This window comes from Manis pentadactyla, chromosome 8 (assembly GCF_030020395.1).
Source record: "Manis pentadactyla isolate mManPen7 chromosome 8, mManPen7.hap1, whole genome shotgun sequence".
Lineage (NCBI taxonomy): Eukaryota > Metazoa > Chordata > Mammalia > Pholidota > Manidae > Manis > Manis pentadactyla.
In genome coordinates this window covers 121,810,870-121,827,697 of record NC_080026.1, presented here as the reverse complement: position 1 = coordinate 121,827,697, position 16,828 = coordinate 121,810,870, and the positions used below count along the sequence as shown (strand labels likewise).

At 35.7% G+C, this 16,828-nt stretch overlaps 1 protein-coding gene across 1 annotated transcript in view; it reads right to left on the bottom strand.

Annotated features, from left to right (window-relative positions):
- Positions 1 to 16,108, bottom strand: part of SMC3 (structural maintenance of chromosomes 3) — a 34,019-nt gene extending 17,911 nt beyond the window's left edge. Inside the window, exons 1-12 of the mRNA XM_057506313.1 lie at positions 15,941 to 16,108; positions 14,900 to 14,975; positions 10,274 to 10,312; positions 8,733 to 8,800; positions 7,369 to 7,440; positions 6,915 to 6,994; positions 6,595 to 6,673; positions 3,118 to 3,235; positions 1,930 to 2,105; positions 1,337 to 1,417; positions 958 to 1,122; positions 531 to 652 (exon numbers count right to left, since the gene is read on the bottom strand). Coding sequence (XP_057362296.1) covers positions 531 to 652; positions 958 to 1,122; positions 1,337 to 1,417; positions 1,930 to 2,105; positions 3,118 to 3,235; positions 6,595 to 6,673; positions 6,915 to 6,994; positions 7,369 to 7,440; positions 8,733 to 8,800; positions 10,274 to 10,312; positions 14,900 to 14,975; positions 15,941 to 15,955 — 1,091 coding nt within the window. The 5' untranslated portion in view covers positions 15,956 to 16,108. The remainder of the gene's footprint in view (positions 1 to 530; positions 653 to 957; positions 1,123 to 1,336; positions 1,418 to 1,929; positions 2,106 to 3,117; positions 3,236 to 6,594; positions 6,674 to 6,914; positions 6,995 to 7,368; positions 7,441 to 8,732; positions 8,801 to 10,273; positions 10,313 to 14,899; positions 14,976 to 15,940) is intronic.
- Between the last annotated feature and the right edge of the window lie 720 nt (positions 16,109 to 16,828).

The window sequence follows — 16,828 nt, the reverse complement described above, 5'->3', positions numbered from 1 at the left end:
ACCCTACAAAACAGTAAGACAAAAAAAAATCAGAAGAAAAGGTAAAAGATATAAACAGGCAATTCACTACATTATGTGGCATAACATGACAGCACATTAAGTTGGGAAATCAGCAAGCATTAGCAAGTCCAGTCTGCAGACAGATACTATGTCTAGATGTTAAAACAGCAGAGTGAAAACAGAAAGTGGCAGAATGAAACACCCAATAAAATGTCATTTAAAACATACATGTTTTTAAAAGCCCAACAATATCTAGCTGTTATCTTAGGCAAGTTTATTTAACCTCCCAGAGCATCAAGTTTGTTGAATTTAAAATGGGGATAATGTGTATCCCAGGTCTTTTGAGGTGAAAAAATGTGGGCAAATATGAATACAATAATATTTGGCCCACAGTAATTGTCTAACATAGGCCATAACTGTGAAACAGGCATTTAACTTTCACTCTTAATTACTTTGCCTTCTTAACTGCACTAGGTTCTATAGCGTTAACTATGTAGAAAGTTAGTGTTGGTAAAAGAAAAATCCCAGACCTAGCAATTCCTCGCTCTTCTTTTTCTTTTACACTGTTGAATTTAGGTTCTGTTTCTGCCAGTTCTTTCTGCTTTTCTTCTATTTTTTCAAGCAGCTTCTGCCTCTCTTTTAATAAGCGTTTCTGGAAATAAAAGCAAGGTAAGTAAAAATTCAATCTACTTATAAAATTTTGCTTAATTTGTAAGTCTAGCATAAAATGTTTCCTCATGAAAAAAATTCCTAAGAACTAATCCTACAACACAAAACTAACCTTTAAATATAAGAAATAAAGAGATAGTACTGAGTTGCTATTTAAGTGCAATTATTATAATGTACCAGATCTTTTACAAAATTTCAAGCATGCACCCTTGTCACAAAAAGGACTGTCTTCTGTAGTTTCTACTCAACTGAACATTTATGTCTTTCACTTTCAGCACTTTAACTTACCCTTTGTTCACTATTGCCTGCCAATTCATCTTGTAAATCCTTGGCTTTAAGCTCCAACTTAGTCCTTTGCTTAATTTGTTCTTGTCTTTCAGCACTGAGCTGCTCCTTTTCTTCTTTCATAGCTGAAATTTTTGTTTTCAGTTCCCTAACTTGGCGTTCTATGTCCTATTCAAAAAGTATGGAACAGAAATGGGTCAGGCAGTTAGCAGTATGACAGAATTATGACACCATTAGTTTTGTCCCTTCCTTTTTTTCATTTATACTCTCAGTACTACTCTCTCTTTCCAATACTCAATCCCAGGAACACCCACTTGAAATTACCATTCCATAATTCTGGTACAAAAGGGTTTACTGGGATCAAAAGCCTCATTTACCTTACCTCCATTTTGTCCCTTGCATCCTGCTGGGCATCTCTTAATTGTCTGGATTTTTCACCACTAGTCTCTCGCTTAGCAGAAAGCTGGAAAAAAAAACAAGCTATGATTTCTAATTCATTTTGTATCTGCTTAACATTTCATGACATAAAGTTTTCTATTATCTGCTAAAATAAAAAGTATTCACTTTAAAACATTTCACAGAAAAAAAATTTTAGTGGTTTTCTTTACACAGAAAACACTTTTAGTTTTAAGCATTACCTTGAACAAATTTTTGTACAAAAATGTCAGCAACACTAATTACAAAATAACATTTTTAAAAAGCCCAAGAAAAAAACTCATAAAGTTTAAAGGTGGCTTCCTCTCATCCTTGTCTGCTTGACACCACCACCTGATTGTATTTCAAATAACAACTAGCAAGAGAACATGGATCTATGCATTTCCTTGGAAGAAACTCTAAGAATAAATTTGCTAACTAATGAGGTTTAAACAATTTTAAGTTTCTACTTAAAAATCACTGGAAAGCAGAAATGAGTTTAATATATTCATAAAAATAATATTAATCTGAATTGAAGTAGCAATGGTAAATATTTTTTACCTCATCAAGTTTAGCGCGAGTCTCGTTAAGTTCCTGATTGTAAATGGTATATTCCAGGGCTCGTCTCATTTTATCCCACTTCTGATACTGAGCTAGTTCTTCCTTTTCTTCCTCTAAGGTATGTAATCTCTCTTCAATGTATTTTAACAACTCATTGATTTTTTCCCGTTTGCCCTCTTGAAAAAAATGGGAGTGTTGAAGAAGCTGAATAACATTTTTATATACTACCACTTCTCAAATACACCATTAGTTAAACTTGGTCTTAAGAACTACAGCATTAATTGGTATTACATGGTACTAAATCTAAGACACTAAAATGGCAAGTAAGATGCTTTATTATAAAAAGTATTAAGAGAATATACGGTGTCACTGAGTCTTATATTATGTGTGGTAAGGGCCTCAGTTTAAGTTTCCTTTAAAGACAAGTGTGCCTTTTCTTGATGTTAAAAAAAGAAAAACACTACTACCATCAATGGTGTCACTGATTCTCAACTTTTATAACAACAGTATCACCTGTAACCGCCATATATTGAATAGTTATTTTATTCCAATCACGGTGATACTTTGTTCCTCTACTCACCACAAGCTATGAAAAGGGTTATATAGATGCAGAAGCTTTGGACCAGAGATCAAATCTATAGCCACAATGTCAGTGAGTTATTAGTTAGATTCTAAACCTAGGACTATCTGTCTCTAAGCCATGACAGGGCACAGCACTTGAAAAGCAAAGTAGAGTTTGCATAATAAAAGTACCAATGAAGATTCTAAGTTCAAAGTTTTATTTGTTCTTCAACTTAAAACCTAATGCCAAAAAAACAAAAACAAAAACACAAAAACCTAATGCCAATAGATACTTCAACATTTTTTTTAAAGGAATCTTCCAAATTTGTTATCTCCACTAACAGTGATAAGGATGGATCTTAGAGGCACAAAGTAGCTGACCTACTACTTTGGTCAGTAAGGTACTATTATTGCATAATAATTAGTTCTTTATTCAAGGAGAGAAATCAATGGAAATCTCAAACCTTAAAGTGCTACAAACTAATTGTCTCTCTATTCAGTACATAAGCACATTCCCATAAAATATACTCCTGAGAACAGATAGATGTAACTCCTCTCAACTATCTAAACATAATGGAAAAGTAATTCACAACATAAAGAAATATGGCAGAATCACATTTATTTTACCTGTTTCTTTCATTAAAGAGATGCTTTCTTCTTTTCGTTCATCATATACTCTAGTACCAGCTACTTCTCTTAATAGCTTCAGTCTCTGAGAATCTGGTGCCGTTGCCATCTGATTGATCTAAATTAAAAAAAAAAATTATTACACAGCTACCAACTGCTCTTTAAGATCTCTACCTTGACAGGGTATTCACATGCTAAGTTTTACACAGAGTATGAGTAATTTGTGTAGCACATAATACCCACATACCTGCATCTCCCTTATCTACCTGAAATTCACCAAACAAAAATTCAAATAGATTTGGTACATTCATAAGTCTTATTAGTGTATAAAACTCTCTAAATTATAAATAAAGGATGAATAGCCCACCATCATTTTTCTTAGCTAGTACGATATGGTATAAAAGATGAGTTCCTTTCTAAAATAACAAGATATTTTTACAAGGGGAAATACCACTCACTACACATTTTTTAAAAGCTATAAGGAGACTATTAAAAGTATAACAGAAATAGTATGCCTTAAAAATAAAAATAGTTGTTCCACAGGGGTCATATTAAATAAATAAGCAGAAACATCTTTAAAATCTCATTTAAAAATAAATGGCAAGAAAACACATGACAAAGTCATACAACCTAAGCACCATGCAACTTTATACAATAAGCATGAGTTTAGCATATTCATAAAAATAAAATTTACCATTAAAGGTAAAAAAGTGTTATCATTACATTAAATTGAAGTGACAGTTACTTTAACAAAATGAGACGAGCTCTGAGCTAAGAAAATATGGTCTATCAAAAGTATGTATATCAAGGAAATCACCTTTCAGACCCTTATCACTGGGTACCCTAATTAAAAACATTCATTCAATTTACTCACTTAGAAAATATTTAATGACTGCCGGTAACATATATGCCACTCTGCTTGACACTGGTAAAAAAGCAGTGAACAAGACAGAAGAGGTGTGATCATGGAACTTACATTCTAGTGGAAAAAGGAAATAAGCATACACTACAGTGTAAATACTGTAACGTAAAACAGAATAAGGATCTAAAGTATATAGGGTGGGAGTGAAGGCAATGCTCTTTCAGATGAGGTAGTCATGGATGGCTTATATGAAATGACACACATGCAGACACTGAAATGATGTAAAGGGACCTATGTTGTATGTGTGCAGAGAAGACTCAGGTAATTGCTCTTTCAAATCAGCCTTCTTTTAAAGAAATTTCTTATAAAGACAGTCTTTTCAAAAACTTGTTCTCTAGTAGCACATTTCCCAAAAGTGCAATGCCATACACTTCCTAATTATTTCTTTTGAATGCTAACTTTCCAACACATATCTAAAAAAGCCTCCAATATGAAATAAGTGGACACTTTTAAAGAATTTTCCCCTAATCCAAAGAACGCCACAGAAAACTACTAGGACACTGCAGCACACTAGGAAAAAAGGTATTATCTTATAGTTTAATGTGTGTATGTAAACAGTACAACTAAAGCATATAGCTACTAAAAACTATAAAGAATATAATCTCTAGGAAAAATAATATGTAGCATTATGGTAGATTCCTGATAATGTAATAAGCTTTTTAGCATTTCAATTCTGTGATATACTAAGTAACAGTACTAATTTTTTAATTAAGATATTATTGATATATGCTTTTATGAATGTTTCACATGAAAAACAAAGTGGTTACTACATTCACCCGCATTATCAAGTCCCCACCCATAATTCACTGCAGTCACTGTCTATCAGTGTAGTAAGATGCCACAGATTCACTATTTGCCTTCTCTGTGCTACCCTGTGGTCCCCGTGACCTCCCACACCATGTGTACTAAACATAATACCCCTCAATCCCCTTCTCCCTCCCTCCCCCACCTGCCCTCCAACACCCATCCCCTTTGGTAACACTAGTCCCTTCTTGGAATCTGTTAAGTCTGCTGCTGTTTTGTTCCTTCAGTTTTGCTTCGTTGTTACACTCCACAATGAGGGAAATCATTTGGCACTTGTCTTTCTCCGCCTGGCTTATTTCACTGCGGATAATATCCTCCAGGTCCATCCATGTTGTTGCAAATGGTAGGATTTCTTTCTTATGGCTGAATAGTATTCGATCGTGTGTATGTACCACCTCTGCTTTATCCATTCACCTACTGATGGACACTTAGATTGCTTCCATATCTTGGCTATTGTAATTAGTGCTGCGATAAACATAGGGGTGCATATGTCTTTTTGAATCTGAGAACTTGTATTCTTTAGGTAAAATCCTAGTAGTGGAATTCCTGGGTCAAATGGTATTCTACTGTTAGTTTTTTGAGGAACCTCCATATTGCTTTCCACAATGGTTGAACTAGCTTACATTCCCACCAGCAGTGTAGGAGGGTTCCCCTTTCTCCGCATCCTCACCAACATTTGTTGTTCTTAGTCTTTTCCATGCTGGCCATCCTAACTGGTGTGAGGTGATATCTCATTGTGGTTTTAATTTGCATTTCCCTGATGATTAGTGATGTGGAGCATCTTTTCATGTGTCTGTTGGCCATCTGAATTTCTTCTTTGGAGAATTGTCTCTTCATATCCTCTGCCCATTTAATCAGGTTATTTGCTTTTTAGGTGGTGAGACATGAGTTCTTTACATATTTTGGATGTTAACCCCTTGTTGGATATGTCATTTACAAATGTATTCTCCCATACTGTAGGATGCCTTTTTGTTCTACTGATGGTGTCTTTTGCCGTACAGAAGCTTTTTAGTTTGATGTAGTCCCATGTGTTCATTTTTGCTTTTGGTTCCCTTGCTCAAGGAGATGCGTACAGGAAGAAGTTGCTCATGTTTATATTCAGGAGATTTTTGCTTATGTTGTCTTCTAAGAGTTTTATGGTTTCATGACTTACATTCAAGTCTTTGATCCATTTCAAGTTTACTTTGGTGTATGGGGTTGAACAATAATTCAGTTTCATTCTCTTGCATGTAGCTGTCCAGTTTTGCCAACACCAGTTGTTGAAGAGGCTGTCATTCCCCCATTATGTGTCCACAGCTCCTTTATCGTATATTAATTGACCATGTATGGTTGGGTTTACATCTGGGCTCTCTAGTCTAACAGTACTAATTTTAAAAAGTAAGTTTTTCAAATGTGATTTTTATAGAATTTCTGTAATATTCTTAAATGTGATCATCATGGCTTTCATAAACCAAAAATGTCTTCCAGTACTATGCACCTTAGTAAGTGATACAGGTCATTAGGAAAAAAAGGACCACTTAAACAACTCTGTTGAAATACTTCTATCCCATTAGGCAATGAATCTATATTTGTATTTCACCGCCTCATAAAAGGTAATACTAACTTCAGTGCAAATAAATGAGAACAAAAAACAGTAAGGCTCACTTTCACTTCAACTTGACCATTAGAATTAACAAAGCAAATTCATCATTCAAGTGAATATACTCAGAGAAAAATTCTACAAAAAAAGGGAATACGATTTTTTTTTTTACCTTTCCTTGTTTAACAATATAGTAAGGATTGCTTCGAGAAAAACCAGCACTTTCAAGGAGATTCATCACATCATTTTTCCTGTTAATAAACATTGAAAAAAATTTTTTTAGGTAAGTAATCCAACACGAAGCAAAACAAATAGACTAACTCCTCAGAATAGTCATTAAACCGTCTGTTGTATAAGCCTCAGGGAATCTTCTAATTCTTATGTTAGCTCTAAATACTGATTTGTTGAACATGGAAGCAAATATACCCATATAGGAAGTAAAAAAGTATCTTTACTCTTCTGTAAATTATAAATGTAAAGACAAATGCTTACGTGACCATTTTTTTATCTAAAAAATACTGATCCTTTTTGGCACCAATAACTCTTCGAAGTGAAACTTCCTCTTTATCAATCTAAGAAAAAATGTAAGAGCCCAAAGTTAATTTCATAATAGAAGTGGAAAACTTTTTAGATAATAAGGTCATTTCAGAGTCCCAAACCATAACAATTATTTTGAAATTTCAATTGTCTCACTAAATGGGGTAAGCTATGAATACCCAATTCTTATAATAAAAACATTTTATTCACAACAGCTTGCACATTCCTATTTGCTTACCAGAACGTTCATTATTACTTTAAGACAAAATTAGTATGTAAACTGTATAGTTATTTTAATGTATACTAAACTATAAAAGGTTAAGTACAGCTACAAATAAATGTTTTAAAGCATGAAAATTAGCTGCATCAATAAGATTCTCAACATTATTACTGAAAAGAAGTTACTCACTGGCAAACGGTTGTCCGAATTGTCAAAAATAATCTCCACAAAAGCAGAAATAACACGAGGACCAGTACCCTCCTTAAACATGAAAAAAATTAATTTGTCATTTAAGTGATATTTTCATATTCTTTAAGCACTTTTAAAGTTTAGTGCATTGTAACAAGCCTGATTCGATGGAGAAAAATTTTTATCAGACAAGTATATATATGCCTCTTGCCAAAACAGGAGACACTGGGTTAGGATAACAATACCTCTCAATCAAATAGCTTTTGATTTTGAATAAAATAATGAGAACTGCAAGAAAAGTCAAAGTTAGATATACTTAGGCCTTGTTCTGAAAACCACTTTATTAGAGCACAAGACCCATAAGACTTTAAAATTAGCAGTTACCCATAGCATCTAATTCTACCTATTTGCTAATATCTGAACACTCAGGCTTTTCTTTTACAGACTCAACTTAATGCAAAAAAGGAACCCTAATGAATCACATTGTAATTACTGTAACTCTTGTTTTTGTTTTTTTAACATTTGAGATACTCTATGTAATTTTAAATCTGTTATGAAAACACACAATTTCATGTCATATTTAGACCAATTTATGACCCAATCACATATATACCAAATCCACATAATTTCCAGATTCTAGAAGCAGTTACTACATACTGAGCAGTTCAATACAATGAAGAATGGTATCTAAAGAGATTATTCTTTCAATGCCAATCTGAGACACCTAAAAAGATATTTTTCTATAGGGACTCAGTTACTGAGCCAAAATTTCAAATTTAAAGAGAAAAAAAAAAAGATGAATATGAGAGATTCTGCTGAGACACACTGAGGAATCTCACTTTCTGGTCTTAAAATTAATTATAAGCTGTATTCAAACCATAAAGATAAATTATATCATTTTATTATAGGCTTTTATAATTTTTTTTATCCTAGAATTACTTCAGTTGATTATTCATAATTACCTAATGAGAAATTTTAACAATTTTCATTACTATAAATACTTTCAGTGATGCTACCATTTAATTACAAATATGGCTAAAAAATAACTCAAATGTTGGTTAGTTTGCAATGCTTGTCTCTCTATGCTTACAATTAACTTGTAGTTCTGAGTCTCAAAGTTCCTAATCACTGACCCTCAAACTCTTCTTTCTCCTCAGCAAACCTGATTCCAGAACCTAACCAGACCATACCCTTAATAATGAATTTATATTTATATGGAAGACACATCCGCTTTTAGGCATATCTTATAATTTTCTTATCATTATATAAATATTAGGCCTCTATCCTACATTAACATAGTAGGCTAAATTTCAAAGGATAATTTTAAGACATTATCAATAATGTCTTAAAGCAATCTCACTCACATGCAACAAAGCCAATCGCTGCTCTGGACGAAGATGACTAAATTCATCACTGAGAACAAACTGAATTGCTAGAAACACAAAAACAAAACTATTAGTATAGTTTTAAAAAGGATTTATGTCTTATTCATAACTTCCCATACCTTCTGTCAGGTAATAAATAATGCAGATAAAGTTAATTACCTGTTTCATATACACAAAAGGAATGCATAAAATTTGCCTGTACTTCAGACTAATCAGCTAGGAAATGATGACATAAGAAAAATAAGAAAAGAAAAAAAAAACCCACAGAAACAGGAAGAGACGAGGAAAACTAAGGTCTACCTCTTGATCAAAGTATTTACTGACTGGTTAACACTATATTTGCATTTACCAACTAGACTTAAATGACAAATTATTTATGAATAGAATATTCCTACAATACCCTTAATCGGATACTGTAAAAAAAAAAAAAAATAGAACTATTCAAATTCCCACCTTCTACTGCATTGCTTGCACTGCTCCTATCTGCTGCTAAGAAGCCATTCCTACTGTCACAAAGTGCCTAACTGGAATACCCTGCCCTGGAAATGGAAACTCTTTACTCAGCTGTCCTGTTGCAGTCCATCCAGGAGATGACATTCTAAAAGAGTGAGTGTGTTAGAAGCACATGCTGAGGGTGAAGGTTCGGATTGGTGGCCTTTACAATCACTTCAGGAGAGATGGATTCAATCTGCCCTCATCCTCCTGGAGATTATGAAATACCTCCATTCCAATCCCACCTTCTCACCATCACCAAATTACAGCCATGGTACCGAGAGCACCTTTTAGATTTCTGAGCACAAAAGGGATAGAACCCTTGTTCTTACTAAATTCCCCTTTTCCTCAAGCACTACTGAACTGAGCTCTCAAAATTTTAAAACCTACTCCTTGTATTGTCCAATTTTGTTAAAATGGTTTTTCTCCCCAATGGATTTGTCAATGGAGGCATTACTATAGTTAAGTGCATTTCATCTTTAGAGATAATTTTCAGAACTCTATTTACTACCTTCAAATTGACAGTAGTCTTTGCTGAATCTGTAAAGTTTTTTACATAAAATATGTAAAATCACCCTTTATATAAAATCAATGGTTTAGAAAACATTTTTTTAAAAGATGAAACAGAAAAAGGAGCCATTTTCTAAAACAATATTATCTAATGTACTTATATACATTTTTTAATATATGTATTTACAACACATATTGTACTCAAGTTTAAAAAACACTTTCACACATATTATCTCCTGATTCTAACAACCCATCTAAAATAAGCAGGTCAAATATCTGTTTTTAAAGTGAAGAGAGTAACCTGAGAGGTGAAATGTCTTGACCAGTCTCACACAGTTAACCAATCACCAGACACAAAGTAGAACTCAGATTCTTACATTCTAAACCGTCTCAACTGCAACCCTGTATGAAGTATTTCTTGGGTTTCATGCAGACATAACCTCAGAAAATCAATTTTTAAAATAAACTTTAAGATACCTAGATCTTAATATATTGAGAATTCAAAAAACAATACCTACCATAAAAAAAGTTACTTTTTCCAGATCCATTTCTGCCCACTACAAAATTTCAAAAAGTATGTTATTTTGTGTAAAAGCCAATAAAATTAAAACTTTACTGAAAATACTTGAAAATTTATAAATCCTATTTTCTATCATAACATCTTAATATTTGAAATTAAAACAGAACAGTGAATGAAAGAAATCAATAAATAGTGTTAGTCACCAAATGAGTGCCATTTTTTGTAGACCAGGTATTTTTCTTAAATTAATCTCATTACTGATTCTTTTGTTCTTTACCAAGTTTAAAATTAATAGGAATAACGAAACATACTACCAAGCATTCATAATTTATAACCATTACAATGGACATGTCATTTTACTTTAATTGTATTGTTAATAATTTAAGGATTCACATATTACAGAAACTTCAAAACACACTATTTAATTATCAAACTCTTCCCATGTTAAACTGTTTATGATAGGCCATATATGTTATGCATAGTCTCATAAAATCACAAAAGTATAAACAACTATAAGGCAGGTTTTTTTAAACCACCTCTATTCAGAAATAAGAGATTCTATACATAAAAGGACATCAAATATATCAGATTTAGTGAATTAATTTGAATTATTTTGTTTAGCAACATTTTCATATGGGAAGTCATGAGTAACTATCCCAATTTTCTCATCCTGCCCAAAGTATCTTGAACATAATAGTCCCAAAGTTATCACTTTTAACACAAAGCAAATCCTAAAGAGGTCATTTATGTTATATAAAAAATTAATGAAGTGATTTAAAAAAAAAGGCATATAACAGACACAGAAGGTAGCCTGAAAGAGGTTTCCACTGGCTAAATCTAGGACAATTTAATTAGCACCAAAAATAATCAGATGAATTATAAACGTGCTGGAGGGAATAACCTATGAGTCCATAGGGATAACAACAACAACAAAAAAATAGCTGAGCAAAGACTCTTGCTTACATTAGAATATCAAGACATAAATGTGAAAGAAGTGCTAGAAGTGGAAAACTATCATTTTGCAACCATCAGAATTCAGGCAAGAATTATCAATGGAGGCTAAATTTAGGGGGAAATTCTAGGGGCAAAGCACAATATTCACATGGTCCACAAGTGTCTCCCCATCTCTATATTATTTATTAGTTGCAAAGGAAAATAATACTAACTATGCAGTGGAAAAATTAGACACCACTTTGAATGGGTGATCAAAAGTAACTTCCTCAATTAGAGGTTGACAGACATCATGCGCCTCCAGATGTAATATCCTGAGGACATATCACTTATGTATATTTTTCAAAAACATTATAAAAGATAAAGGTTGTGGAAATAATCCAGATTAAAGAGACTAGATACATAACAACTAAATCCAATACCTGATCCTAAATAATTCCTGTACTGGAAGGGGAAAAATGTTATAAAGAACATTTCTTGATCAATCAACATAACTGAAAAATGAACAGACTTCTGTATTAATGTTAAATTCACTCAAATTGATAACTGTACTGTGATTATGTAAGAGAATGTCCCTATTCTTAGAGAGTACATACTGAAGTCAACAATAAAGGACCATGATGGACATAACTTACTCAAAAAAGTATGAAAAAAAAGTATGAGCGTGAGTGCAAATGATAGAAGTGAGGAAAATGTTACCAAAAATTTGGATACAGGACATAAGAGTATTCTCTGTACTGCTCTTATTCATGCAATTTTTCTGTAAATTTGAATTATCTCTAAATAAAAATTTAAAAGGTAATTTATCATGAAAAAAACTACATAGTTTAAGCAATACTCCATTCATAAATAAATAACTGAAAAAAATTTTTAATTCCCCTTTAATACTCCTACCTAGAGTGGAATACCAGAGAGAATTTAAAAGGTACTGAATATTTAAGAAGGAAAGATATTCAAGATTTATTCTAGAGGAGGACAGCCAATAACCAACTACAAGATTACACTACAAGCCCATTTTTAAAAAGGCATACCTATGTAGATATACATCAAGACTAGAATGCTACTGAGGTAGAACCAGCTTATATGTGCCCCCAGATTCATCTGTATGGAGAGGCTCAGTATCCTAGCATCTCAGATTGTTTCAGCCTACCCTGGGGACGCATTCACATTCAGGTCAGAGTGAAAAGCCAAAGGTGATAGTTCCCCAAATACCTCAAGGGGGTCTGTCCCCAGAATAACACCATCTAAAAGCACGGGGAAATTAATGGCCTGTGTGGTAAACTTTGACCAGTAAGAGACAGGATCCAGCAGAAAAAAACTCCATTTTTCTCCCATATGACCTGTCCAAGGCATGATGGGTTCACAAAGTCTGTCTGGAAGTTATTCAATGTGACCACAAACAAGTTGTGTCTTCTTTACAAAGCTCTCCCCCTTACTCTTACCCTCAGACAGCACCCTCCCATTAAAGCCTTAGTAGCTAACTGGGCCTTGGACTCTGCTTTCTAGGAAACTAGTGATGATAATACTTAATACTTATTACATTAAGTGTTACATTATAACCTGATGTAATAATTCTAATAATTAAGAATGGCTATCTCTGGGTAGAAGGATTAGTTTCCTTTTTTTCTTTTAGTTTGTATACTCTTCCACAATGTTCTTTAATTAACATGTTTCATTTATTAAAAAAATAGAAAAAAGGTAATTGTAAACAGGTATGTGTTGGTACATTCAAACATTATACATACGCAGAAGAGATATTTGCCCTCAAATTTTTTTAAAAGGGGCAAAATCACTAAGGAATCAAACTGCTTTGCTTTCACAGAATATTTTTAGGATCAATCTGTCTATACTACATTTGGTCTTTCTTATATTATTAGGGTTTTAAACATGTTTAACCAGTAAGTTAATACTAGGTTTCTCAACAACAACAAAAAAGGAAAAACATTCAGACAATTTCATTTGTAACTACACTATTAAAAATCCTAATGTAACCAAATTGGTAAAATAGGTGTCTGATAATAACTAAAACAAATACTTGATCATACAGACAAAATTTAATCATCCTAGGTAATAATGGTCATTTTACAGCTCACTGACAAAATTACATAATTGACATAATTATTTCTCTAAGTTATCTACTTATAACTTGTAATTTAAAAAACTAAAATCTAGTATTCATTTTCTTCAATTTCTAAAGATTTTCGATTTTCTGTTGATGACAATCAGAAGACACTTGTCATCAAAACATAACTAAAACCCCAGTACAATCAGGCTACTCTTATGCACATCAATTAATGACTCTTCAATGGGTACATGAGGAAAAATGTATGTTTTCTTTATTCCCAACAAAGCTGTAATTGATGTATCAAGACCAGGTTTTTTTCCTTGCCCTCAATTTGAAAAATGTATTATTTATTTCAAAATAAAGTATGATTATCCAAGGTTCCCTGGGAACATCAGCATTTGGTATTTGCCCTTCACTGATTCCTATAATGAATCTCAGTTCACCCCACACCATGGACTTAATTTGTTTTGAAGCCTTCATATGGTGAAACCTTAACCCCCAATGTAATGGTATGTGGTTGGAGATGGTGGCCTTTGGGAGGTAATTAGGATGAGGTCATGAGGCTGGGTCCTTCATGATAGGATTAGTGCTCTCACAGAAGAGGAAGATGGACAGAGGAAGAAGGGGAGGGAAAGAGATCAAACAAAGATGTCTTGTGATAGAGATGGTGGCCTCCAGAACTGACCATGCTGGCACCCAGATCATGGACCTTAGCCTCCAGAACAAGGAGAAAATAAATTTCTCTTGTTTAAGCCAACCAGTCTGTATTTTGTTATGGCAGACCTAGCACACTAATACCAATATACCCTGTGAGGACAATGGATAGCAGCCGTGTAGCTGTGTTAATAGCATTCAGTACTTTTTTTGGTGTCCAAAAGCACTCCTTTCTCTATTCTTTAAAAATTCAGAACATCAGAGAACACTTGCTCGCTGTATCAGCAAAACTGTCATTACCATCTGAAGATTCTATAGACTAATTACATATGGTACAGCAACCGCCACTAGCCCTTTATCCTCACATACACTTTTTCATTTAATCTTCCCAGTGAGACAAGAGTCATTGTCCTCACTTAACAAAAAACTGGAAGAAAACTGAAGCCCCTTGGTGAGTAAAGCTTGAAAAAGAGTACAGGCCAGAACTAGGACTTGGACCCTGTCCTGTTACTTTCCCAAGTTTAAAACTCTCCCCACAAGTGTGGTCGGTCGTTATGTTGAAACAAGAAAAAAAAAGCTGACAACAATCTAATTTGGGAAAAAAAGAAAACAAAGGTCACCTTTGAAATAAGGCAATAGTCGGCATTTTGATTAAGTGACATATCATGAACAGAATAGCTCAAATGTTAAAACTGTTACTTTAAAGTCACTAAAACTTTCACACAAGGCTAACCAAATAAAAATGAGTAAGTTATGATTATCTTATCCAAGTATTTTAAACATATTAAATAACTCATCAGTGCCAAGACACAGAAATTATTTCATACAGAAAAATATATAAATATATTCATGAAATATTCAAAGACAATTCTTGTCTCCATTAAGCCTACGTATAGACCGAATTTAAGAAGCCACCGAAAAATAAATCTCATCTTGTCAATCATTAACACTTACCAATAACATTGTGTTTTGAACTGAAGGGATCTACAATTGTTTGATCTCTGTAACTTCGAAAACCCTGGATAATAACCTAGTAAAAGAGATTTCTCTCAGAACATACACAAAAAGAAGTAACTTCTAAACTAACATTTTTCTTTTGCACTTCCCTTTCTGATTTCTCATTTAATGCAAGATAGAAAACGTTCCATTTCATTTTGAAAAAGTCATTTTGGCAAGTGTGGATTAAAAATCCAAAAACAGTCCGTTTACCAGTAACCATTGCCAGTGCTCATTTTTAGGAACCTGTTCAGGACTCTCAAGTCCACCGCCTAAGTTTCATTGGAACACTAACCATCCCAGTGTTACAGTAAAAGTGTATCAAGTGGTAGGATGGCCCCAGCTTTCCTGACACACAGGCCAGCCAAAGAGGGTCCACGTTCCAATAAAGGAGCGGGAGTCCAACATATTCCAAGAAAGAAATTTCCGAAAGAGTCTGAATGGGCTCTTCTTTGTGATGGACTCTTGCGCGGGAAGACCATTTTGACAGAAGTAAACTAAATGAGGAGGCGCTACACATTCTGCAAGAAGGGAAGGTCCCTTTGCTTCTCCGGGAACTGCGGCAGAGAGACCCTGGTGAAGCAGACACACCAGCCTGCGCCCCCAGGCCGGGGACACCTCCCCTCCACACAGCCCAAGCAAAAGCCCGCGCGGGGCCATGGCCGCAGGACAACGCGGCTGCCCGGCGCTGCCACCCCCGCTGTGTCACCAGGGGCCCCGGGCCCCCGGGTCCCTCCCTCCCAAAGGCCCGCCTCGGCCCTCCGCACCTCTCCGGGCTGCAGCCTCCCTCAGGCCAGCGCCCTGCGGGGAGCCCGGGCTGCAGAGGCGCGCCGCAATTCTCCGCGCTCACGGGACGGGGTGTCCCGCACCCGCCAGCCCCTCCTGCCCCGGGTCCCCCGAGCGCGGCGGTGAGAGGCCGCGGGTCGCGCAGCGAAACCCCTGCCTCAGGGAGCGGTCTTCTCTGGCCCGCGACGGGCGGGAGGAACGCATAGGCCTTACCTGCTTTATGTACATGGCTCCGCGCCCCTTGCGGAGGAGACAACCGCCCCCAGCTCCAGAAGAACCAGCTCTGCCGCGAGGCCAGGTGAGAGGCCTACGAGACCCCTCCCCCAGAGCGCCCGGCTCCCCTCCAGCCAAACAAAATGGCGGCGCCCGTGGAGGCGGAGTCAGTGCCTCGGACGGAACCACCCTCGCGGCCCCCAGAGAGCGTAGGGGAGGTCCAGGTCAGGTCTGCTGTTGTTTTTCGGAAAAAGGAGTCTTCTACATTATCCTTAGGTAGATTTCATTTGAGTCTTCAATTTGTAGCTGAACTTTCTTGAAATTAGTCGGAAGCTTCCTTCGGAAAAGCCTTGATCGTGAGATTGGTCCGTCTATTTTCCGAGTGCTGAGCCAATGGTTGCGTCCACAGGGGGGGAAAGGTTAGGCGCCAAAGCCGAGTACGACAGTCGGAGGCCCAGTAGCTCTGAGGGCAAGTGGTCACGTGGTCTCGGGTTGTTTAAATATGCAGACCCGCAGGCGGGCGGTGCCTGCCTCTGCACCCGCGGAACGGTGGCGGCAGCCGGAGTTCGGTGTGCGGAATCCCCGCGGTTCTATTTTTCTCTCGCTCTGGAACATTTATACTTAGAATGGCCCCCACTGGCTCCTCACTGCCCCCTCTCAGGACAGCCGCGAAGGGACTTGACGCTCGAAAAATTGTTTTAATAATGTGATAATTAATACCCCAGGGGCTGCTACTGCCCTATTTTTCTATTAATGTAGGCAGGCTTGGACAATTGTAACAGAAGAGATTTAATAAGAATAATAGTTTTGTTTTTTGTTTTTTTTAGCACCCTTAAAGGTAGTGGCAGACCTGAGCATCTGATCTTTCTCAGTCTTAGGGGGAAAGCA